This window comes from Paroedura picta, chromosome 2, assembly GCF_049243985.1.
Source record: "Paroedura picta isolate Pp20150507F chromosome 2, Ppicta_v3.0, whole genome shotgun sequence".
Classification (NCBI taxonomy): Eukaryota; Metazoa; Chordata; class Lepidosauria; order Squamata; family Gekkonidae; genus Paroedura; species Paroedura picta.
Window position 1 is genome coordinate 74,079,120 of NC_135370.1, and position 24,221 is coordinate 74,103,340.

At 46.6% G+C, this 24,221-nt stretch overlaps 1 protein-coding gene across 7 annotated transcripts in view; it reads left to right on the top strand.

Annotated features, from left to right (window-relative positions):
- Window positions 1-24,221, top strand: part of SPEG (striated muscle enriched protein kinase) — a 132,620-nt gene that overhangs the window by 95,558 nt on the left and 12,841 nt on the right. For all 7 annotated transcript variants that reach the window (XM_077320803.1, XM_077320804.1, XM_077320808.1 and 4 more), the window contains 16 exons: window positions 511-615; window positions 1,580-1,786; window positions 6,675-6,798; window positions 8,376-8,548; window positions 9,125-9,237; window positions 10,067-10,235; window positions 10,930-11,023; window positions 12,116-12,316; window positions 13,067-13,127; window positions 13,356-13,433; window positions 16,956-17,128; window positions 17,989-18,015; window positions 18,488-18,640; window positions 19,946-19,988; window positions 20,168-20,236; window positions 21,478-23,698. In XM_077320803.1, the coding sequence (XP_077176918.1) occupies window positions 511-615; window positions 1,580-1,786; window positions 6,675-6,798; window positions 8,376-8,548; window positions 9,125-9,237; window positions 10,067-10,235; window positions 10,930-11,023; window positions 12,116-12,316; window positions 13,067-13,127; window positions 13,356-13,433; window positions 16,956-17,128; window positions 17,989-18,015; window positions 18,488-18,640; window positions 19,946-19,988; window positions 20,168-20,236; window positions 21,478-23,698 (4,011 nt within the window). The remainder of the gene's footprint in view (window positions 1-510; window positions 616-1,579; window positions 1,787-6,674; window positions 6,799-8,375; window positions 8,549-9,124; window positions 9,238-10,066; window positions 10,236-10,929; window positions 11,024-12,115; window positions 12,317-13,066; window positions 13,128-13,355; window positions 13,434-16,955; window positions 17,129-17,988; window positions 18,016-18,487; window positions 18,641-19,945; window positions 19,989-20,167; window positions 20,237-21,477; window positions 23,699-24,221) is intronic.

Below are 24,221 nucleotides of genomic sequence, written 5' to 3' on the forward strand. Positions count from 1 at the left end.
GCCTCCAACTTTTAATTTTTTGGGAATGGAAGGATGTACATTGCTACCCTATAGCTATGCATGGGAACAGGGACAGGGGATATATCCCTTTATTATTTCCCTTTGCATCTAGTTATAACTGGACCTTGGAATGCCAGTCCCTAGGTGGGAATTGGAGATGCCCTGAAATTACAGCACATCTCCAGGTGATATAGACCAGTTCCCCTAAAGAAAATGGCTGCTTTGGGGGGTGAGCTCCCTAGCATTTTACTCCATTGAGGTCCCTTCCTGCCCAAAATCTCTCCCACTCCCGGCTCCACCCCCAAACAATTTGCTGACCTTAATTTCTTTCAGTAGTTGGAGAGCACATGACTACCTTTGGTTCCATTAACTCCAGAAACCTACTCAGCAGAATGACTTAAGCCATCACTAATATTCAAGCCTCAGATTCTGCTGGTGAAGAGGATGCTGGGAGCTTTTGCCCCAGCTTGATCACCACTAATGTTCTGCTTTTCTGTCTGGCTTTTGCAGATGTGGTACCCACTCCCCCAGATGGGCCACCCACCATAGCTAATGTCACTGGCCGAGCTGTCACGCTGCAATGGAACAAGCCCAAGTGGCTGGACTCTGCTATTGGTAAGCAGGGCCTGGAGGGCCCATCTGTGTGTTTGTGTGCATATGCATGCACAAGGGGGAGAGAGAGAGAGAGAGAGAGAGAGAGAGAGAAGACACCGGGCATGTGGGGTGGGCTGGTGTGTGCACAATGTGGTGCTTCATTTGCAAATAAACCAATAGCTGCCATTGGCATTTTGTTTAAACCACTAAGTCTATATACTGCTGGCAGATACGGTCATTACACATTTGCATAACATAATTGGAAAATGTATTCATATTACCACTGGCTAATAATTGTCAGGGCTGTCTTCTTCACTTAAAAGAAAATTAAAATTCTCACCCAGCAAAATAGAATCCTGTAGCCTGTATAAATCATTCTGACTAACATAAAACCACACAATTTCCTTTAAAATATACAACTAATTCTGCAGTGCTGTGCATCTTTTTTTCTCATTCAGCTCATCATTGGAAGAGGCTATGCAGGTCACTCACGACTCATGCTTGACCACCAGAAATCTCATTCCACTGCCTTTCTGGCTTCACAGATTGCAGGAGGCAGAGCTCCACACTCCTGACTAGATTGCCACTGCCAGGAAGGCTAGAAACATTTTTATTTCTTCGCCAGATTAAAGAATATGTTTTGTTCCCAATATCATATTGTGCACTTTCCTCATAGATCCACAGCATGCAATCATAGCTGTGGTTATCATTTCTTCTGAGAAAATGCCATCCAATAAAGGGATTGTTAACTAAATTGTAAGCAAAGAGGTCACATAGCATCAGGGCAGAACACAAAGCTTTGTTAACTGACCCTACAGGCTGAGATTCCCCAGTGGCTTGTGGGCTGATCCGACTTCCCACCACGCAAGTGTTGATTTGGAGAGGGGAAGGACAGGGAGTCAAGTATGGTGACAGTCCTAACTGTGAGTAGGCTGCCCAGACCCTCCTTGGCTTAGTATTGGCACACACCTCTTCTTCCCTACAGATCCTGCCTCGGTCACTTATACTCTCCAGCAACAGATTCTGGGCACCAGCCACTGGACTGTCTTTGCTACAGGCGTGCGTGACACCAGCTATACCGTTCTGGCTCTGACCAAAGGTATTCGGTACTTGTTCCGCGTCCTCACGACAACAGCCAAAGCCAACAGCAAGCCCTCTCCTCCTAGTGACCCTGTGCAGCTCCTTGACCGTGGTAAGATGGGATCACAGTTGACAAAGGGGAAATGTGGACATGACTGGGAGGAGGGAAAGAGAAGAGAAGCAGCCCCCTCTTCCCTGCTAATTACAACTAAGGGCAAATGACTCCACAAGCAATTACTGTGGTGGGTGGGAAGAATGGTCAGGCCCAAGGACAGTTTATTGCTGTGTTGTAGTCTGGTCTCATGAGTGGTATCTGATGGTATGAGAAAGAAATGACATTAAAGTAGATGGGAACAAAGGTAAGGAAGCCTAAGGACAAGCTATGCATTATGCTGCTTCTGTGTGTTTAAGTGGGGCAAAGTACCCTCCACAGTGGTTGATTTGTATCCGAGGCATAATGAGGGAAGAAAATGTTGTATTTTTAACCTTTTGCGCCTTTCTACACTATTTTTATAACAAGTCTGCAGAGTTTACTTTAGTTGTACAAAAGATTTAAAAAGTCCAACCTACTATATGTCATCAGTTGTCCGGATCCCATGGCAAACAGCCAGGAATGCTTTCATTCTCAGGGGAACTGCTTGCTGTCTCCAGCATCTTTGAAGCCACACTACTTCTCCATTATAATGTAAACTTGCTTATGGCATCTAAATCCTCCAGTGCCTCCTGCCTTTCTGTCAATTTTCCTTCTACATGTCAAAGGACAGAAGCCTATGGGACTGTGATGTCCTGGAGGGTCTTTTGGAAACATTTACCCCATTCTGGGGATCCTCTTCCTAGGCTAGCTCTTACAAGTCTTCATAGGGATGACAATGTTTATCTGCTCAGCAGCTTGCCTGAAAGGCCCAGGCCTTCACATGGAGTGAGGTAAGTGCAAGTTAAACAATGGTTCAAAATAGGAATTGTTTATTTTGAATGCTACAGGCCATACAATAAGCATTTGGAGCCTAAGGAACCGAAAAATGGGGCTTGTTTCTAATAGCACTTGCTGTGGCCTGAATTGGAGCTGTCAAGTACATGGCTGTAATCCCGAGGGGTCTTGGGGATCAGCATGGAAAACGACACCAGCAGTATGTTGGCGTCATATCCAGCTGAAACCTGCAAGCGATGTCACCAACACTCAAGGATTTTGATACTGTCTATGGCACCTTCCCCCACCCCTACTTTCTCCCACTGCTTATTTGAACACCAGTGTTGGAATACTCAAGATCTGAAGTGTGCATGATTCAACAAACTATATCTGAAGAAGATCCTACAGGGAGCATTGGAGGGGATGTGTAGTTAGCATATTTAGATCAGGAACTTTCTGTTGTTGTTTTTTCAAGTACCTTCCTCCTGTGTCCTGGTGGCCTTAATTGGAGACTTTCTGCTCATTTGAGCACACTTCATCTTTGTTTCACTTCAGATAAAGAAGAACAAATTTGGTCAGTTAGATCAGTGGTCCCCAACCCCCAGTCCGGAGACCGGTACCAGTCCATAGATCATTCAGTACTGGTCCGCGGCTCCTCCTCGTCCTCCTCCCCGGCTGCTGCCTCAGTGGCTGCCCTGCCACTCTGCGGCCAGCTCACCTTTGGTGCTCTCCGGTGGCTGCCATGGCTGGGGCTCCCCCTCGGCGTGGCACTGCACAGCTGCTGCTGACAGTGCCTCCTAGAGGGCAGCAGGAAGTCAGGAGCCCCGGGACTCAGGCGGCAGCAACGTCCCTTGGCAAAAAACTACCCCGGCCCGGGCCTCAGTAAAATTGTCAAGCGTTGACCGGTCCCCAGTGATAAACAGTTTGGGGACCACTGAGTTAGATTTCTAGGACTCTCTCTGTTATGTCTGTAGATTCACTGAATATAGATGCAGTAGTTCAGCTTTTTTCAACCTTTTGACTGCAGAGGAGCCCCTGAAATAATTTTTCAGACTTTGAGGAGCCCCAGATGTGGTCAGCTGGCCACATCCCTGCCACACCCCTAGAAGTGACATCACTACCCACACCCTTAGCCTCCTTTTGCTCCTTCCCCTTGCCTTACTACTCTGCCTCATGTAGGCCAGAAAGAAGAGTAGGAGCTGAGAAGACAGCTCAGACCCCCGCCCCCACATACCAAGTCACTTCCTGGCTGCCACAAACTCCCTTCCAAACTCCCGTGGACCCCTAGGGGTCCACAGACCCCTGGTTGGGAATCCCTGCAGTAGTTCTTTGAAAACAGCTCTTTTTATTAGTAGTAACAGCAATAAACTCCAATAATACTGAATAAGAAACAAGGGAATACACTCCAATATATTTTGGATGGCTCATCAAGAGCCCTGATTGACCCCTAATGAAGCCCACAGATTGGTCCATAAATGATAGTCATTCTTAATGTGCATTGGTAGGTTTTTCAAGCCCTGTTTTGCATAGTGTCTCTGTTAGTACTCTTCTGTCTGCATACATTACACTCTTTCTGCTCTCACTTGACAAAGTCGTTTTAATTTTAGAGAGCCAGTTTGGTGTAGTGGTTAGGAGTGCGGACTTGTAATCTGGCATGCCAGGTTCGATTCTGCGCTCCCCCACATGCAACCAGCTGGGTGACCTTGGGCTCGCCACGGCACTGATAAAACTGTTCTGACCGGGCAGTGATATCAGTGCTCTCTCAGCCTCACCCACCCCACAGGGTGTCTGTTGTGGGGAGAGGAATGGGAAGGCGACTGTAAGCCGCTTTGAGCCTCCTTCGGGTAGGGAAAAGCGGCATATAAGAACCAACTCTTCTTCTTCTTCTTCTAATTCTCAATTAAGCTATTTATTCGTTAAGCAGCTGAAGCTATATCACTGTATATTTAAACTCTGCCAACACTTTGCTGGGGATCTGCTGCTGAATGCATGGAAACGGCACTCTTAGTCAAGATCCTGGCAGGCCAGATTTATCAGTTACTGAATGGAATGTTTTTAACTCATCAGCTGCCCCCAGCTGAATATGCAGTATCAGCCTTTCCCTGTCAGTTCTGTAAAACCTTTTAAAACAACAACAACAACAACAACAACAACAAAACCCTATCTCTTGAGGCTGCTAACTGCTGTACCTGCTTTCATCCAACCCTGGTCTCCACAACACGGCTTACTACGTTCCTGGCTGGTGATATGATGGCCAGCAACTGTCCTTGCCACAAGTGTTGATCACTGCAAATTATGATTAACATTGTGTGATATCAAGTTTTGGATTTGTTTGTGTGGTTTTACTTTCCCACTGCAATGTGTTCCCTCTTGCCACCCTCTCTTGGAGCTCTGGAGGTTCCACATTCCATGAGATTTTGCTGCCTAGCGACCGGATAATGGAGAAGCCATTATTTTGAATGAGAAACATTGACACACACTCCTCTTTCCCAGCAAAATTCTAATTGCCATGCTCCAAAAAGATTACACAAAGCCATCACACTGCTCTTTAGGCGGGTTCCTGAGGTGGCAGCCTCTTACAAACCAGATGTGCATGGCTTTTTAAAAAGAATACTGATGCCATGTAAAAACAGATACTCCTCGTGGTGAATGTATGGTGCAGAGCAGACCTCACTTCTCAGCCCAGCTGCTGTTTTGCAGCCATGGACCTTGAGCCTTGTTTCCTCACTCAAAAACAAATAATTCATAATGACAATTCCATCATGAGAGCCAGTAAAAATAATTTATCAGATCAGTTTGAATGCGGGATGTTTTCTTTTCCAAGCAGTCCAACAGATGTTAACTGTTGCATCAAACCCTAAATAATGAATATGTACACAAAACAAAATTCTTGTACAGAATCGGTAGGGGAAAATTAGAAAATACACAGTGGTCTTAAGTAGAACTCAAGATGGAAAGGACAGGGTTTTAGTTGTCATCCAATTTTTACAAGAAATTGACAGGTTTGGGTTTTTTTTTAATGCTATCTGGCAAGAGTTGAAATGTAGCACTGCCATGCCTTTTCTAAGATCTGTATTTTATGTAAAATGTGAGCATGCCACATTTCCCATGGCTGATTTCTGACTCAATAGGTAGCCTCATTTCTACAAAGAATATAATATCAGCTTTAATCTGGGTGCTGTCTTCACAGCCCACACTTGTGCTGAGGAGTATGGTTCAAAATGTATCCTCACATCCAACCCCTCAAGCTAAAATGTTCTAAAATAGGACCACTAGGCTCCTTAAACTGAGTTAGTATTCTAGGGCCTGTCTGTACTACAAATTCAGCTTGATGTCTTCTGAAGAACTGTGGGAAATGTAGTCTGGACAGCATTTTTAAAGGCGAGGGCTTGACTATTAAACCAGTTGGTCTGAAATGTAGATCTGTCCTTTTAAAAACCTAATGAAAAAAGTAAGATATATGCTTATATGCTCTATAAATTTGAAGCTTCCCCATCAGATATACCCTAATATGGCTAAGACTGCATTTTATTTATTTATCTATCAAAAATGCATATTCTCCATGCGGTTTTAATAAACACATTTCAAGTTTGTGTACACAGAAAATAAATGCACATAATCACAACAGAGTGATAATTATGACAAAATAGAGGCCTTAGGAGCATCCCCAGTAAACAAATAGCAAAAATGCATGACAGAAACCACAAAAGCAACTATACATCAATCAAGGGCCAATGCAAACCAAAAACATTCAATACAGGCAAGATATGTTTGTAACATTTATGCCAGTGTTTAACCTGCTGACACATCTTGTTTTACTAATTAAAGCTTCCATACTGTCTTCCAAAGTGAGTTCGTGCAGAGCTCATTGTGGTAGAGTGCCTATTAAAGCCCATTGAACAGAAAGTTTAATCTAGTTCTAGAGATATGACCTATTCACTAAATACAACAGATCAGGAAATAGACAGGAACAATCTCTGAAAAGAGTCTCCCATAGGATCCCAGATTAATGGTCACCTCTAGCCTAGAAAGTTGGGAACTGGGGAATCCCATCTCCCCGGTCATTTGATTACTGTGGTGGCTGTGCTTGCAGGCCCCTACTTAGAAGAGGCTCCCGTGATCCTGGACAAACCAGATATGGTGTATGCCGTAGAAGGACAACCAGTCTGCATCACTGTAACCCTCAACCATGTAGAGGCTGCTGTCATCTGGAGAAGGTACAACAACCCCAAGTAAAACTCCTATATCCAGCTCACTATTTCCCTGGCAAATTGTTGGGTAGAATGCCAAACTAAAGTGGTATTAAAGAGATGGTTATGGTTTGGCATGATGTCAGCTGTTACTTGTGCTTGGGGATGGGGAGGAAGAAACCCAGGAAGGCACATATAAGGGACAGAGGGAATGACAGAGAGAGAGATGTCCCAGAACAAGCTGCAGAGAGAGCTCTTGGCTATGTTCATATTTTGCTTTTATTCATAGGGTGGGTAGACAAGAAAGACATTTTCAAGCTGGCGATGGCAAAAACTTTATTCAAACAATAGAATGAGTTCCTAGGTTTAAAACCTCGCTTTTGTATTTTGCTTCCTCAGTGAATTTATATTTTATATCTTATATTTTATATTTTAAGCCATATAACTTCGGTCTATTAATATCAAAGGTCCATGAAGGTAACTATCTTATAAATGACCTACCCCTTTTGAGTTCTCCTTTATTTTCTTAAAGCCATTCCCTGCAGTCACTGTGTAACTACAGGAACCCGAGCTGGGTGTAGGGAATCTGGACCCAGCCCTTAAAAATAAGAACATGTCATTTGGCCCCAAGTATACACTTAGCAGGGGGCTTTGGGAAATCGTGGCTTCCTTGTGAGTGCACTTGCATGAAACATACAGTTCCAGACACATTTGTCTTATTCACATTAACAGTTTTAGGTGTAAAAATAATACAATGATGTGTGAAGCTGTCTTCAATAATGACATTGCAGAGTGCGAAAAAGCAAAGATGAGTGAAACTATTGTCAGCATGCCCTCCAATTAGATTTGAGCCCAGTAGCAGCTTAAAGACTTTCAAGAGGAAAACTCTTGTTGATCTGCTAATGGACTCCAGTCTAAGTGTTCAACTGCAGACCAGCATGGCTGCCCTCTATATTCCTTCTCCCCAGGCCTATTAAGGAAGTTATATTCCCCAATGTTAATCCTATAAACATATATAAATATTTATTTTATTAATTGTTCATATTGTATACATCTAATGTCTGGTGGTCTGCAAAAGTTTCTAATGCTACTCATATTTTGGTTTCCAAAAATATTTTGGCTAAAGAATTCCAGTGTTTATGAAATGTGAAGGACTTCTCAGTTAGACATTAGTAATTAGATTTTTGAACAGATATTAGTTATGTTCTTATTGCTGAGGTACCTGGCCTTGGTAGGGAGGGGCAGTTGGTGGTGTGTCCACTCTTCATAGCACCATGTGATGGCTTTTAATACTAGAATATTAGTTGGTATTATTAAATCAGTGAAGGAAAGTTAGCAAGAATATATTCTGGTTTTCGATACAGAAAAGGCTTTTGATTGCATGGTACGATCCTTTTTACTGCAAACCATTGATCATGATAACCTTGAAGGTAATTTTAAAGAATGGTTTTCATTAACTAAAAAGGACAAAATAATGGAAAGGGAAAACTAGATATAAAGCCATGGAGGCACTTGCCAATGCAAACCAGCAAACAACAGATGATTATGCAAAAGTTACACTAACACCTTTAGCTTTCCCCTACATTCTTCCCCATCTCTCCTAGGTCTGGTGTGGTGATAAAAGATGGTGACCCCAGCTGGGAGATGAGCATGCCTGATGACGACCAGCATTCATTGCAATTCTTCCGGGTTGGCAAGGGGGATGTAGGGGAATTGACCTGCGAGGTGAGCAACCAGCATGGATATGACCACTGCTTCATCAGCTTGGAGCTGGCAGGTATGGTTGCTCAGAACCTCATCAACACCATTCATCCACCTTTCAGTTTAGTCTCTGCTCTAAATAACATGTGTCCCCTAAAGACTCTGCTCCAAATCCTTATTTACAGGGAGGGATCACTTGGGCATGGAATTGGGGTCACTGTGGGCGGGCAGGTAGTTGTGAGTGTCCTGCATTGTGCAGGGGATTGGACTAGATGACCCTGGAGGTCCCTTCCCGATCTATGATTCTTCTAAGACTTTTCACACAAGCCACAATATTTATTTATTTATTTAACATCCCAACTTCCTTCCATCATGGAACCTGGAGTGGTAAATATTAGCTGCCAACCAGACCCAGACCTGCTTAGCTTCAGCAAGTTTTCTGTTCCTTCAGGCAGATGCATCATAAGAGTGCATAGTCTGTCATTACAGAAGCTTCTGCCATTTTGGAGTGGTGCACCTAACACTTTTATAGAAGTCTAGGAGAGAAAACTGAGTCCATAAGAGAAAGCAGGACTAGCAACTATTGTTAGCTAGGTGGGATCATTGACTTGGTGGTTTTGGGGCCTAAATGGATCTTCCTCTGTTTCAATAGAGGCACCCTGCTTTGAATCAATCATGGAAGATATTGAAGTTGGGGTGGGTGAGACACCACAGTTTGCCGTGGTGGTAGAGGCCAAACCTCTTCCTGACATCATGTGGTATAAGGTGAGTGTGGGTCCACATCTGGGACTACCTGTGGCTGAGGAACATTCTTAAGCTTCTGTGTACAATTTCTTGCTATGTCCTCCCTATCTTTGCCCTTCAGTTTTATCCTTTGGATCCCTTGTATCTTACTTATTCCTCTCAATGGTTCTAATGCCCATCAGTCCTATCCCATTCTTAGTCTTTCTTTGCCCTCTGTGATCTAGTTAAGAGTAGCCTTGAAAGTGGTCATGCGTATTCTCTGCTTTGATGCTGATTGACAGACTATGCCAATTCCCTGCCAGGCATAGAATTGGGGAAAGTATTTCAGGGCTTGTATAACATAATCTCTCCTGCATCCAAGACAGCAGTGAGCTATTAAAATGGCCCTGGTGCCTAACAGCCCATGGAGAGGATCTCAGCTAAGATCCAACAATGACAAGCACAGGCTCACTCATCATGCCATACTATACCATGGCCATCTGAGAGTGGCCCCTGTGCAGGGCTGCTTGGCCTAGATCTGGCCAGTGGTGAGGACATGCATAGGATCATCTCTTGCCTCCTCCTGTGCTGCTGCCAGATAGTTCTGAGAAAATAGTTCCAAGCTCACTGAACTCAGCATGAGGCCCAAGTGGCTGTCCAAGCCAGGAGTGCACAAGTAAGAACAGTTATGATTGTATCGTGAGTAATGAAACTAAGTGGAGAGGTCCAAGAGGGGGAAGAAGTTGGGCGAAAGCATTAGAAATCCTTGGGAAGGGGTCTCTAGGCCAACTGTACACTAAAACACAGTAAAAGATCTTTCCTTTAACATCATGCCTGCAAGTGATTGGTCTTAATGCAACATCCCCTACAGGATGAGGTACTCTTAACTGAAAGCAACCACCTGAGTTTTGTGTATGAAGAAAGTGAATGCTCGCTGGTTGTACTGAACACCACAGAGCAAGATAGCGGGGTCTACACATGCATCGCACGCAACCTGGCTGGAGAAGTGTCTTGCAAAGCTGAGCTTGTCGTTCGTGCAGGTATGTGTTATATTTCTAGTCAAAAGTAGTGCAGGTTTCAGTGTAACCCACCTTGTAAGAAATACTGGATAACAGAACTATGAAAAAGAATCCCTGTCAGTTTCATTATCTCTCACTCTCTCCTCCTTTAAACTTTGCTTGAACTCTCTAAACCAGACAGTGAGGCACCAGAATAACATATATTAATGAATGCCATCAGTTTTCCTATTAATTTTTCTAATAATAATGACAATAATTATTTCATTTCATTTTAAATTATTTTTTCATTTTTAATTATTTAATAAACAAATGTGCATCCTTACTGCTCTTGTAATACCAGTATGCCAGCCTAATGTATGCAGTATTTGTACTATCCCTGCTCAGTCCAGAATTGCATACTACCTTCCAAGCATACGGCTTTTATTGTAGATTCCTATTACTTTTGAAAATCTCTCAAGAACACCCAGATCAAAGTAGCTCACTAAGATATGTATCAGCCTCATATCATGGGGTTTTTCATTTAACCCCCCAAAATCCCTGATAGTTGAGATCTTATTGAGTAGTCATGGAATTCATTATATCATACCAACATCAGATAAAGGATTTCATTTTTTGTGAGTCAGCTCTTAAGGCGTACTGTCAAGGGTAGGTGGTGCTGTACTTGTCCTGTGAATATTCTTTGTTTCTATCACCCCTGCTCATTGTTGCTTTCTAGCTGTACCAGATGCTGTTGCTGCACGAGCAGAAGAAGAATCACACACAACCCGTCGCCTGGCTGACTATTATGATGTACATGAGGAGATTGGCAGGTAATGGGTAGGAGTGATAAGTCCTCCATGGGGAAGAACATCTATGATGGCTATTTGGGGCTAGGACTTTTTTAGTGAACTAGCTCATTATCTGCAAAGAAATGGCTGTACATTTTCTTACAAGAGATGTGTGGGAATTAGAGATTTAAAACATCAATTCAGTGATGGGCCATATCATGGGACACGCAGCTTATTGATCACTGGATTTGTCAGATGCCCAGCATGGGACATCTGCAACCACAGATGTGGGTGGGGGATTTACAAATTGAGACAGTGATAGTGACCTCTTCCTTCCCTGTCTTTCTTTGTGTACAAATATGAGTGTTTTTGAGTTCCCTATCACCCTGCATGGGGAGCACCAACAAGAACTGGGCTTGCCTGTCTTCCCTTCTGCTAGGTATTTGATTGAGGCCAGAGAGATTAAGATCTGTAATATCAAGCTACCTCCCCACTTATCCCCCCTCCCCCCAGGCACAGGATGTGGTAGCAGTCTGTTGAGTTTTAGGCAGTGGGAGTGGGGAGGGGGATTGGATTTACTGCCACTGTTGTTTTTCTTAAGGGTTGGGGGATTTTGTTTTATAGTGGGAATCTTTTACTTGTAACCCACCCTGAGGATAATAAATCAAATAATTAACAAACAAACAGATACTTTGGGTGATACTTCACCCAATGAGGCGATTTGACTGGTGATTGTGGCAGCCATTCCACATTAGGCCAGTATCTTTGTATGAGATATAGAGCTGCCTGACTGACCACTTGTGCAGCTTTGTGGCAGAAACTCTCCTTTACCAGCAGCTCAAGTGGTACCTTGGGATAAGGCTCTTCAGTGGCATCCTCTCCATCAGCTCATGGTTGGAAAGAGGTTCTTTGTGAGAGAAAGAGGGTGTTTGGGGATGAACTTTTTCTCCAGACAAATGCACCTCACTTTCCTCATCACACTACCACCTCCATGGGAGAATTCTCCATCGTATACCCACCCCCTCCTTTTGGCCACATGGGCCAACATCAAGGCAAGGGCGGCTTCATTTCAGCTGACGGAGCAAAGAAGCAAGGAATATGACTTCTCACTCAATGGTCTATGCTGTCCCCCAGGGGAGCTTTCTCATATGTGCGGAGAGTCACTCAGAAGAGCTCTGGTTTGGCCTATGCAGCCAAGTTCATCCCTTGCCGTGCCAAAGCCAAGAAATCAGCACGCCGTGAACTTGGCATCCTGGCTCAGCTGGACCACGAGCGCGTTGTCTACTTCCATGATGCTTTTGAGAAGAGGAATGCTATCATCATTGTCACGGAGCTGTATCCTCTGAATGTGGGACCTCGGGGTTTGGTCTGTGGAATTATTTAGTTGTTTGCATCCTGCCCCTCAGCCCATATATTTCTTGGGGTTCCTTATACATATATATACAATAAATACCCAAACCCTTCCCCCCGCATTGTCAGAAGGTCAATCTGCTGTAAACCTAGCCCCCCTTTAAAAAAGAAACAATACAAATAAGAGCAATGCAAGCACACATCCCAGTCCTCTAATGCAGGAGTAGTCAACCTGTGGTCCTCCAGATGTCCATGGACTACAATTCCCATGAGCCCCTGTCAGCCTTTCCTGACAGGGGCTTATGGGAATTGTAGTCCATGGACAACTAGAGTAGCGATCCCCAACCTGTGGGCCGCAGACCACATGTGGTCCTTTGACTAATTGGAGGTGGGCCCCGAAGGACGCCTTCTCCCCCCCCCCAGCCCTTTACTTCACCCCCCCCCAGCCCTTTACAACACACTTCATTGTTGTGGCGTGTCTGTATCTTATTTTGAAGGGATGTTTAAACATTACCATAGCAATCAGAGAGCGCTAGGGCAGTGGTTGAGATTAGAGGAGTAAACTACCCCCCCCCACCGGGCCTCAATAAAAGGCGTTGAGTGGTCCCCGGTGATAAAAAGGTTGGGGACCACTGATCTAGAGGACCATAGGTTGACTACCCCTGCTCTAATGCCCACAGTTGGGAAGGGCTGTTGCTTCTTTGTGCATATTCTTTTCCTTGACAGAGTGTGCAGCTGCACGGGAGAAGAACTGCTGGAGCGGATAGCCAGGAAACCCTCCGTGAGCGAATCTGAAGTGAGTGCCTGTGGGACTAACCCACCCAGACTGTGGCTCTACCCCATCCTAATCTAGATTGAGTTTTTGTGACAGGCGTTGTAGGTGTCAAAGGAAGTCCTGGAGGTATTAACTCTGATGACAGTTGGGGGAGGGCTCCAGTTTTCCTTGGTCGGTTTATGTGAAGCTAATGGGTGTCTTTTGATCATAACTTTCTATGACTTTTCCCCTGGATTATTTTCCCGGCAGATACGCTCCTATATGCGCCAAGTCCTGGAGGGCATCAGCTACCTCCACCATCATGGCATCCTGCACCTTGACATTAAGGTGAGCCCATCTCAGCATGTCCACCTGAGGTCAGTCCTGGGCTTGGTCTACATTCCCTGTCTGTCTGGCTCAGCCAGATTGTAGATTGCCCTCTTTGTTGCCTGGGACCACTGTGATGTTGTGAGAGCAGCACAAGAAACAGTACTGTGCTTAACTACAAACTATCAAGAAAAGAAACTGTCTGCTAGATGCAGCCTACCTTGGAATCTGTAAAGAAGACAGCTTCAGAAAGTAGCTGTGTTGGTCCGGAGTAGAACCCTTAGAATCCAGAAGCATCTTAGAGACCAACAAGATGATTCTATGATTCTAGACTAGTAGGAATGGGGGACCTGAGTGTTTTTATCCCAGTCGGAAGGTGTTTGTGTGTTGCAAATTAACATCTGTAGAGAGATGACAATCCTATGTCTCTATTCAGCCCTACACTCTTATGGAAGGAAGATACGCTCCAACTCCCTATTCTTGATGCTCATGCCTGTGCCAGGAGGGACTGGTAGAAACTGTAGAACAGTGGTCCCCAACCTGTGGGCCGCGGCCCGGTGCCGGGCCGCAAAGGCCATGGTGCCGCAAAAAACTTCTCAGGCCGCAAGCTTGCGGCCCGGGAAGCTTCTTACTGCGGGAGGGCTGGGAGAGGGAATCAGGGCCGGGCCGCGCATCGTGCATGCGTGGCCCGTGCGGGCGCAGCCCGATGCACAGGGCGCGGCCCGATGCGCGGCCGCGGCCCGATGCGTGGGCGCGGCCCGCACTGGTGCAGCCCGCGGGCATGGTCCACACGAGCGCGGCCCGATGCCCTGCCGGTCCCCAGCCTCAGAAAGGTTGGGGACCACTGCTGTAGAACATGCGGTTTTGCACTGCAGCTTCTATAAAAAAAAATCTGAACCCAACACATAATGCCAATATTGGACAGAGCCCAAGGCAGAAGAAACAGCTATTATCTATCTATGCTTCTCACTGAGAGACACAAAGATACTACTTGTAGAATTGCAAGATTCTGTGCCATTGCTCACCTAACAAGACAATGTGCCCTAACATGATCTTAGAATGGTTCATATTGTTATATCATCAGTATTTTAGTCCAATTTTAACTGATCAGTAGTTTTGAATAATAATGAAACTATTTTATTTCATGCTTCTCCGTATTAAGCTGATCTTTGATCGTAACAATAAAGATGACGGTGACTCCCCAAAGCTTATACCCTGAAAAGCATATTGGTCTTTAAAGTGCTCGTGGGCTTGAATCTACCTGTAAAACTTTGATCCTCCCCTGGGACTGGAATCCTCCTGATTCTGAACCCTCACAGGAGTCTGCAGTGATGGAATCCCCATTCTACAGCAGCCGCAGTCCTGCCATAATGCTAAAATTGTAGGAGGACACAACAGCCATAGCAATGCTGGTGGGCTGAGCTCATAGCACAGCACAGCAACTCAGGCGGCTGCTGGGATACTGTGGTGGTGGAGGATTAGTCCTCTTTTTTGTAAACAAAAAGCCCTTCCTCTATAGCGACTGCTACACACTAGCTTGATATTTTCATTGCAATATTCACAAACTCCAAATCTCTTTCTCTGTCAGTCACAATCAGTTCAATCCCCATCAGGATAAAATATTTAAGTTAATATTTTCATCCCAGTTTGTGTCATCATTTAAATGTACAGGGAGGATAGTACAACTTGTTAAGCAATGCAGTCTGAGAAACTAAGGAGATTTTCCACACATCTTTCCTGAGCCTGTCCAAAGGACTTTCAATCAGATGCCAGTTCCCGACTGAAAACTCAGTTCTCAAATGTGCAGGGGCCCTATTTGGATCAAAATCACGGTATGCAGGGAGCATGGGCTTAATCCTCCCATGGAGTCATTTCTTTCACCTGACACAGCCCAAGTGGGTGCTATTTGCTCTACTGGGGCCTGCACTGATGGGGCCAGTGAGGCAGAAAGCACCCCCTGGGGCTATTTCAAATCAGAAAAATGATACAAAGGGAAGATCATGGTCCCAGTCTGAATCGGGGTCCCTTACACTTGGGAACTGAGTTCCTAGTGGGGAACTCACAGCAGACATCTAGAAAGATGGAGAACTGGGTTTTGGGCCCCAATTTTAACTACCTGAAGGAGTCTCAAAGCGGATTATAATCGCCTTCCCTTTCTCCCCACAACAGACACCCTTTGAGGTACGTGAGGCTGAGAAAGCCCTGAAAGAACTATGCCTGGCCCAAGGTCACCAAACTGGCTCCATGTGGAGGAGTGAAGAATCGTTTGGTTCTCCAGATTAGAGGCAGCTGCTCTTAACCACAACACCAAGCTGGCTCTCAAAATGTGTAGGAAGAATTTAGTAAAGACAAAACATTCTAAGAGTTCTGGATAAAGCTATAACCTTCTTTTATCACTATGAGAACTGAAGGCGTGGAGGATATATTGCAGTGGATAACTGAGAGCCCTGAGGGCAGGATAGAGAATCGCTCCTTCATAACCGTATTGTGATGAGGTTCACGGAACATCTCCATGTGCAGGCAGACCCTGGAGATACACGGCAGGATGCTGGCTCCAATTCTGAGGGTAGTAGAAGGAAAGAATAAATGCAAGGGATGTGAAATCTGCCAGAGGCAAGAGAAAGTAGGACTGTGGTTGTGCAAATTGGATTCAGAAGGGGCCCGTACAGAGGCTTAGCCAGTCCTGCCCTGAGGCAGGAAAACCTGTACCTAAAGCATCTTTGACAGTATTCAGAAATTCAGGCTGCTTAGCATATTGAATAGAGATGGAAGGTGATCTGATGAGGAAATGCAGAGGCTCCCTAGGAGATGATATGGGGCATTAATATAGCTCCATTATCAATCAGGATGAGGAAGGACATAAAAACTGGTGGGGACATATTCATCAGTGTAAAGAAGCCTGAGGATTAACCAGAGGGGCAGTTTTCCTTTTCTCTTGCAGCTGCCAGATAGAAGCTGGATCCCATCCTAAGACGTGTAGCTTTGCCAAACATATCTGAATGCCCTGTTTAATACCAGGTTGACTGTAGGCAATGCTCTGGTGAACAGAATCATCAGGCTAGCCCAGTCCCATCAGCTCTTGGAAGCGAAGCAGGGTCAGGCTGGCTATTACTTGGATGGGAGTCCACCAAGGAAGTTGAGGGTGGCCACATGGAGGCAGACCATGGTGACCACCTCCATCTTTTGCCTTGAAAACCCTATGGGGTTGCCATAAGATGGCCACTACCTGAAGGTACTTTCCAGGGCCAAACAGAAGCCCATTAGCACTTTGAGCGCTGTATTCCAGCACAAACTGTTGTGAGTCAAAGCTCATTTAGCCAGATGAAAATTAATCCTGGCTGGCAGATCCCTGTTTTAACACCTACCAGAGACTAACATGACTATTGGTGCAGATTTACAGGCTGTCTGGCTATTGATCGTATCACCGGTAAGAGCTTGGCTCAGGTCCAGACATTTCACTGTTGTGGTTGACTTTTGCAAAGCTAACAGCTGTTTGACTGGAGCACCTTCCTTACTGCTTCTGCACCCTGTGCTTCACTGCAGCCTGAAAACCTGCTGCTGGCTGAACCAGGCAGTGATCAGGTGAGGATCTGCGACTTTGGCAATGCCCAGGAGCTGACCCCCGATGAGCCACAATACTGCAAGTATGGCACCCCTGAATTTGTAAGCCCTGAGATCATCAGCCAGAGCCCTGTCTCCGCTGTCACCGATGTTTGGTAAACAGAGGAAACTGCATGATATGTTTCTGTGCATGTACCTTAAGTATCTCTGAATGAAGGTATCAGAAAAGAGCAAACTAAAAAGGGGAAATCCTGAGTTTGGGTACTGAACGTATTTCAGGAAACAATGACTATTCAATTATGGATCTGCTTAGCCTGTATGTGAGGAAATGTCCCAGAGGGTAGAAAGACAGGGCATGTGTGTTGGGATCCTGACTGTTGGCTTGCATGAAGAACATTACACACAGTCTCTCTCTCTCTCTCTGTGCATGTGTGTGCGTGTGCATGTGCACCAAAATTCAGGAGTCTCAGAAGCACAGATTAAACGGCCTACTTTACTTGAAATCTGGCAGATCAGGATCTGCCATTTGCTAGAGGAGAGCACATGCCTCATTTTTGTGAGAGGCCAGTTTGGGGCATGAAAGAATGCTGTGTGGGGTTGCCAACCTCCAGCTGGCGGCTGCGGATCTCCAACTATTACAGCTGACCTCCAGGCAACAGAGATCAGGCTACTTTGGAGGGTGGACTCTATGGCATCATATCCCACTCCCCTCTCCAAACCTGCCCTTCTCAGACTCAAAATCTCCAGGTATTTTCCAACTCAGAGATGGCCACCCTAATGCTACTGTGTCACGCTCTTAATATCCCCAGGCAAATCCAAAGACTGCAGGCACTAGAATGGCTTGGCATTGTGGACTCTCCCCCCAAAAGCACGTGGGTTTACGCAGTCTTCTAGCCAGAGGCATCTTCTGCCTATGGCTTATGATTGCCAAGCATAGTTCCAATAAATGCATATAATTTGAATCCTGGGATGACCTATGAAAACCCTTAAATTCTCCCTCTTCTCCTTGTTGCAGGCCAGTGGGAGTCATCACATACCTATGGTAAGCCTCAAACGTTGCTAGGGTTTTCCAATACACTCCAAATAACGTTGAACAGGTTCAACAGGGAACAAGACGACAGTCTTCTTTATTTCACCACTATGCACCTGGCAGAGTGCTGTCCACAGAGCCCAACTCCACTGATGCCAAGGTGGAAACGCGTTTCGAGGAGCCTTAAAAGGCTTCCCTTCCAAAATTTCCACACCAGCATGCTGGTAGAGATGCCAGCCCCAGCTGGGGCCCGGGGATCCCCTGGAATTATATCCCATTTCCAAACTAAAGAGATCGGTTCCCCTGGAGAAAATGGCTGCCTTGGAGGCTTAGCATTATATCCACTGAGGTCCCTCCCCACCCCACATCTTGCCCATTCCAGGGATATCCCCCCCCAGCTGTTAACTCTACATCCTGGGCAAAGAAACTTGAGAGAACGTGCCTACTGGGCATGCTGCTGAGAATTTTGTGTTTCCCTTCCTAGCCTTACTGGGATCTCTCCTTTTGTGGGTGAGAACGACAAGACCACACTCATGAATATTCGCAACTACAATGTAGCTTTTGAAGAGAGCATGTTCACAGGACTGACGCGGGAGGCAAAAGGCTTTGTTATCAAAGTACTGGTGAATGATCATCTGTGAGTAACTGGCTCCTATGAGGTTCCGAGGGGTGGGGGAATAGAGACCACCTGCTGCATCTCTAGGAAGATCCTCATGCTTCTTCTCACACACTGTGCAGAGTCAGAAAGTGAAACCCAGGCCTCTAGTGGGGAAGAAAGGGGGAAGAAACACCTCTGATTGGATCACAAGTAGTGTCCCGGGTCCTCCATCTCCTCAGATGGAAAGAGGTTCCCCCAACTCCTTGTGGACAATCCTCCCCCAACCAGCTCATTATAGTGGTTAAGAGCGATGGCCTCTAATCTGGAGAGCCGGGTTTGAGTCCCCACTGCTCCACATGGAGCCAGCTGAGTGACCCTGGGCCTGTCACCGTTGTCTCAGAGAGATCTCAGTCCCACCTACCTCACAGCGTGTCTGTTGTGGGAGAGGGAGGGAAAGTGATTGTAAGCTGCTTTGAGACTCGTTTGGGTAGTAAAAAGTGGGGTACAAAAAGCCCAGCTCTGATATACTCTCCTCCTGACTTCCTTGCTTGTGATAACAAATTCCTAGGAGATATAACCACTTCCCTTTAGGCAATCATATATCAATGTTAATACCATTCTGTCCCAGCTTTGAGCTATCATAAAAAGCCAGACAATGGGCTTGCTTGGTCATATGATAGACTCTAGAGTAGCGATCCCCCAACCTGTGGGCTGTGGACCACATGTGGTCTGTCGACTAATTGGAGGTGGGCCGCGAAGGACGCCTTCTTCCCCCCCCCCTCCGGCCCTTTACTTCATCCCCCCCCCCCGGCCCTTTACAACACACTTCGGGTGTCATTGTCTCCCATCACTCCCAGATGGGACTATCTCGTTGCAGAGAAACAAGCTCAGGGTTCCCATTGATTTGTCATTGTCATGAGTTAAAATGTCCATGAAAATAAAATGTTCCTTATGTTCATTGTTGTGGCGTGTCTGAATCTTATTTTGAAGGGATGTTTAAACATTGCCATAGCGATCAGAGAGCGTTAGGGCAGTGGTTGAGAGTAGAGGAGTAAACTACCCCCCCCCACTGGGCCTCAGTAAAATTGTCAAGCGTTGAGTGGTCCCCGGTGATAAAAAGGTTGGGGACCACTGCTCTAGAGAACAAGGTGCATTGGGAGAAAAAGAGGAATAAGGCCAAGTGATTCTTCTATGGTGAAGAGGACTGAGAGGCTGGGTGGGGGAATGAGCTTCCTTCAGGTATGCTGTTGAGGAACAGGGGAATCAGCTACAAGTAGCTTCCTCTTAGCCTAGTTCAGTGAGTGCCACACCCACACCCTGATTTCTTCCTGTCGTTTTAAACAGGAGACCCAATGCAGAGCAGACCCTAGAACATCCCTGGTTCAAGGTGAGTTCAATCAGTGAGACTCATGTGCTGATTGTCTGGGCAGAAGAAAAATTGAGGCATGAGAGGGCCTCATTGGAGAATTGGAGATTCCTTCCAATTCAGCCTCTTGCCACATGGACATAGAACAAAAGTGGCTGTTTCGGAATACCTGAATCTGCTTCTGTCTTCCTTCCTTTCAGACACTGGCAAAGGGCAAGAGCATCAGCACTGATCATCTCAAGCTCTTCATATCGCGTAGGAGGTGGCAGGTAAAGTTGGTGCTGGAGAAGGGAAATCCCTTGGCAGGCAGCAGCTGCAGTGGGGGCAGATAACAGGGTGATTAGCTGGTTAGAACCTGCACATTTCTAAATGAGCAGGGATGGGGAAAGAAAGGGAAGATGAGATTAGGCTTTCTACAAAACATGTGCCCCAATAACATGTTTGCAACACTTCTGTTGCTTTGGAATTTTGGAAAAAGTTTGCTGCTGCATGCATCAGCACCTGTCTTTCTCTCCTGTTCCATTTAAATGAATGGTGCAGGTGCCTCAAACTGTGGAATGTGCAATTTGCCTGCTCACTGGAAAGGTGATTTGGGTGACAGAGATGTTTGGGTGGGGTAGCAGTGGTGGCTTTTGTTACAATAAGCATCTTGGAGGGCAAGTAGGGCACACAAGAAGGGGTGTGGAATTGGGAGCTGCAAACTGGTATAAGCTAGGATGAGCCAGGATCTAAACTAGGATCTAAAATGTGCACGGATGCTCAGTGAGGTTAGATGATGTGAGTTTTTGTATGTAATCAGTGGCCCTACTCCTGGCCATCTGCCCCATCAAAATTAAGGATGCATGGGTGTGAGAGAGACCTATGGCATCTGCTGGGTGGAGAGTTTGGCCCTCTAACCCATTTGAGTGCAATGTTCTTGTATTCAGGTGAATTGAGTCAGTTTTTGTAATCTCAAAATCTGCCTGGTGTAGTGTTTAGTGTTTAGTATAATTCGAAGACAAACCAGTCTGAAGGGCAGAAGAACGAAGGATTGGTGCTAAGCATGTCAATAAACAATTCTTAAATAAAATTAACGAATCTGAGTCCTTAATGAAAAAATTGGACCCTAATATTTAACACACTACCACTCCTCTTACATTTTATTATGTATTATCCTTTTATCCATGTCCCAGTTTGCCATGGGTGTGGGTGAAAGACTATTGTTTTCCCATTTTCTGCAAAGAAAAAAAAAGGCAAACAAGAAACAATGGTCCTTTATGGCTTTGAATAGGAAGATCCTTCTCTTGTGATTGAAATCCACCCCCGCAGCAAGCACAGTCTCCTGAACTAAGTTCTTGCTATATTATCCTTTCTCTGTGGTTCCTAGCCCCTACAACAGGAAAGGACAGCATTCTTGGGTACATCAGCTCAGGATGAGAGGGTATAGCCTTGTAATGGAAGGTGGGGCTGAGATTGGGGCTTTCACCCCAACCTGTTTCTCCCCCACCTCAACTATGCTTTCTCTCCTCAGCGCTCCCAGATTAGTTACAAATGCAACATGGTACCACGACCTATCCCTGAGCTTCTGGAGGATACGTCCAGCCACTTGTCCATTGCGGTGCCCCGCCTTCTCAAGGAGAGTTCAGTGCTGTCTTCATCTTCTGACTCTGATGACCCAGAAGAATTGCCCTATATCCCCATGCCCCTTCAGCCTGAATTTTCTGGTTCTCGCATGTCCCTCACTGAGATCCCCACAGACGATGACCCTCTGGGCACAGATGGTACTCCAGTGGATGAAGAAGGTACATCCATGGAATGGCAGGATGAAGGACAGGGAGCTGCAGTGGATGCCAAGAAAAAGGAAGAGGTGGAATCCTCTGTCAGGAGGCAAAAGGGTGTGTTGTCACGGAAGCGCTCCACAGATGCTGAGGAGCCTGGCTCTGATGAGGAGGCCCATGACACTAGGAAGAGGCCTGGGTACCCCAGGAAGGCCCTGAAAAAGGGCTCTAGTCTGGATTCCCCAGAGTCATTGGACAAGACTTCACGCAAGGGGGAGCTGCGTCGTGGCAGTTCTGCAGATAGCGCCCTGTTGCTTAGCCTTCCCTCAGACGAAGCTGAGTCTCAGTCTCATTCCTGTAAAAGACTGACCAAGGCAGCCTCCATGGAGTTGCCCCGTCGGAGCCCCAGCCCTGGCACATTGTACCGCAGGAAGGGTGGTTTGCCTGAGGAAGAATACACTCAGCGTCTGGAGCTCATGCGCCAACGCTTGCTCCGTGGGAGCCCTGTGGATGGCAAATTAAGTGGCTTACGAGGACCACTGCTAGAGACACTCGGCCTTGAGAAAAAGGGGCCAAGGCCTCCCAGGCTGGAGAAACAGCTGTCCCCCGGACATAAGATGGTCCGTGCCGCATCCAGTGAGGCAGCTCCTCAGCAGTTGCCCCCTGAGGGCCGCCTCCTCCAGAAGAGCAGCTCCTTCAGCCAAGGTGACGGGGAGCCTGTGATCCTGCACCGCCGCTCTGGAGCACCACTAGAAATCCCCTTAGCACACACGGAGGCCCAGAGATTGAAAGAGACACCATCCCTCTCAGCTTTGAATGAGTCCAGACCGCACACACCACACGAGGTTCCCTCCAAGCCACCCACCCCTGAGATGGAAGAGACAACAAAGCCTAGCATCAGGCCCAGTTTACGGAGACCGACAGCCAGAGGCTCCGAAGACAAACCATTGGCCAGATTTTCCAAACCGGATACCTCTGGAAAAACTATAGTCCCCCCAAGGGAATCCATACCGCTCACACCCATTTCTCCCCCTCCGGGCAGCTCAGCACCCAAGCGTTCTGCCTATGCTGAGGTTATGCAGTCCATCATGCTTCCAGGTCACGAGGCAACAGACTCTTCTGTGGCCACCCCAGAAAGTGTGCCACAGGGTTCCTCAGCAGATATGCAATCCCACACTGCTGTCTATGCCAAGGTGTCAGCTCAGATGTCCAGCCAAGAGTCATCGGTCCCAGCTCGCTCCTCTAGTACTGAACACATCATGGACATTGATTCTGAAGAGGTGTTTGAAGCCAAGTTCAAGAGAAGCCGGGAAGGTTCCCTCAGCAGGGGCCGTAAACTACTTTCCAGGTCGGAGGATCGGCAGCTGGCCGGGCCGCTGGTGCGGGAAGAAGGCATGTATCGGCCAGGCCCAGTAGGTGCTCCACTAGAGCTGTCCAAGACCATAGCTTCACGATGCCTTGGTGAGCGCTCTCATTCAGTACAAGACCTGCATGTGGTGGAGAAAGAAACTGGTTTCATTCGCAGGATGTCAATGCGACTCCGACGCACTCCCCCCGCCGAGAGAAGGAAGGTCAAGGAGGAGGAAGCAGGGGGAGCCACAGTCCAGGGCCAGCGGCTTCCCAGAGGCCTGGCATCCAAGGACAAAAAGGACTCAGACAGCCTGCAGTCAGAGCCAGGATCCAGTGAGTCACCTGTCATGGCCGTGCGCAGGAAGATTGGCACCACCATGGAGCGCCTCTCCACACACCTACGCAGCCATTCACAGCAGCATGCTTATGAAGAGCACGCTGCCATGGTTGGTGACCGCGTCAGGCAGCCTGAGAAGAGAATTCCTTTGGTCTCTCAGCTGCGTCGGGCAACTTCAGAGGGGGAGAACCTGCGTCAGGTGGGCATCCCGCAGAACCAGCTGGCAGCCCAATCTGCCAATGTCCCTTCCACAGAGTCCTTCCAGTCTGACTCATCCACAGGCAACGGTAAGCACTGGGGCAGGAAGCACACTGAATGTGCTGCTGAACGGATGAGTGGGGATTCGTCACTCCCGATGTCCAGCCTTAGAACCAAAGTAGGTGAGAGCAGGAGCCCCATGTCGGGCACCGTGTTGCTGGACGTTTTAGACTTCCTATGGGGTTAGAATGTTTAACATTTTTTCCAACAATACTCCAGATACATACGAAAGCACCAGGCCACTAAACCCACACCAAACCAGGAGGTAGCACCCGTTGCATTGCAGAACACAATGGACTTTACTAGTAGCATGAAATGAAAATGTATTCCATATGGTAAGGACATTTTATCTACACTAGAGGTTCAGCTGCCTTGAAACCTAACAAATCCAATCTAATCAATGAAAAAGAGAACAGGAAGGAAGAAAGAACTGTGTCTTTAGAGCAGGCCACTGGCCTTGAGAGACGCAGGTACAAGTGTGAGATCTTGCCCTGAGTACAGACAGCGAGGGAAAGCCAGCCCTGTGTCAAACAGATCTCTGGCCCTTTCATC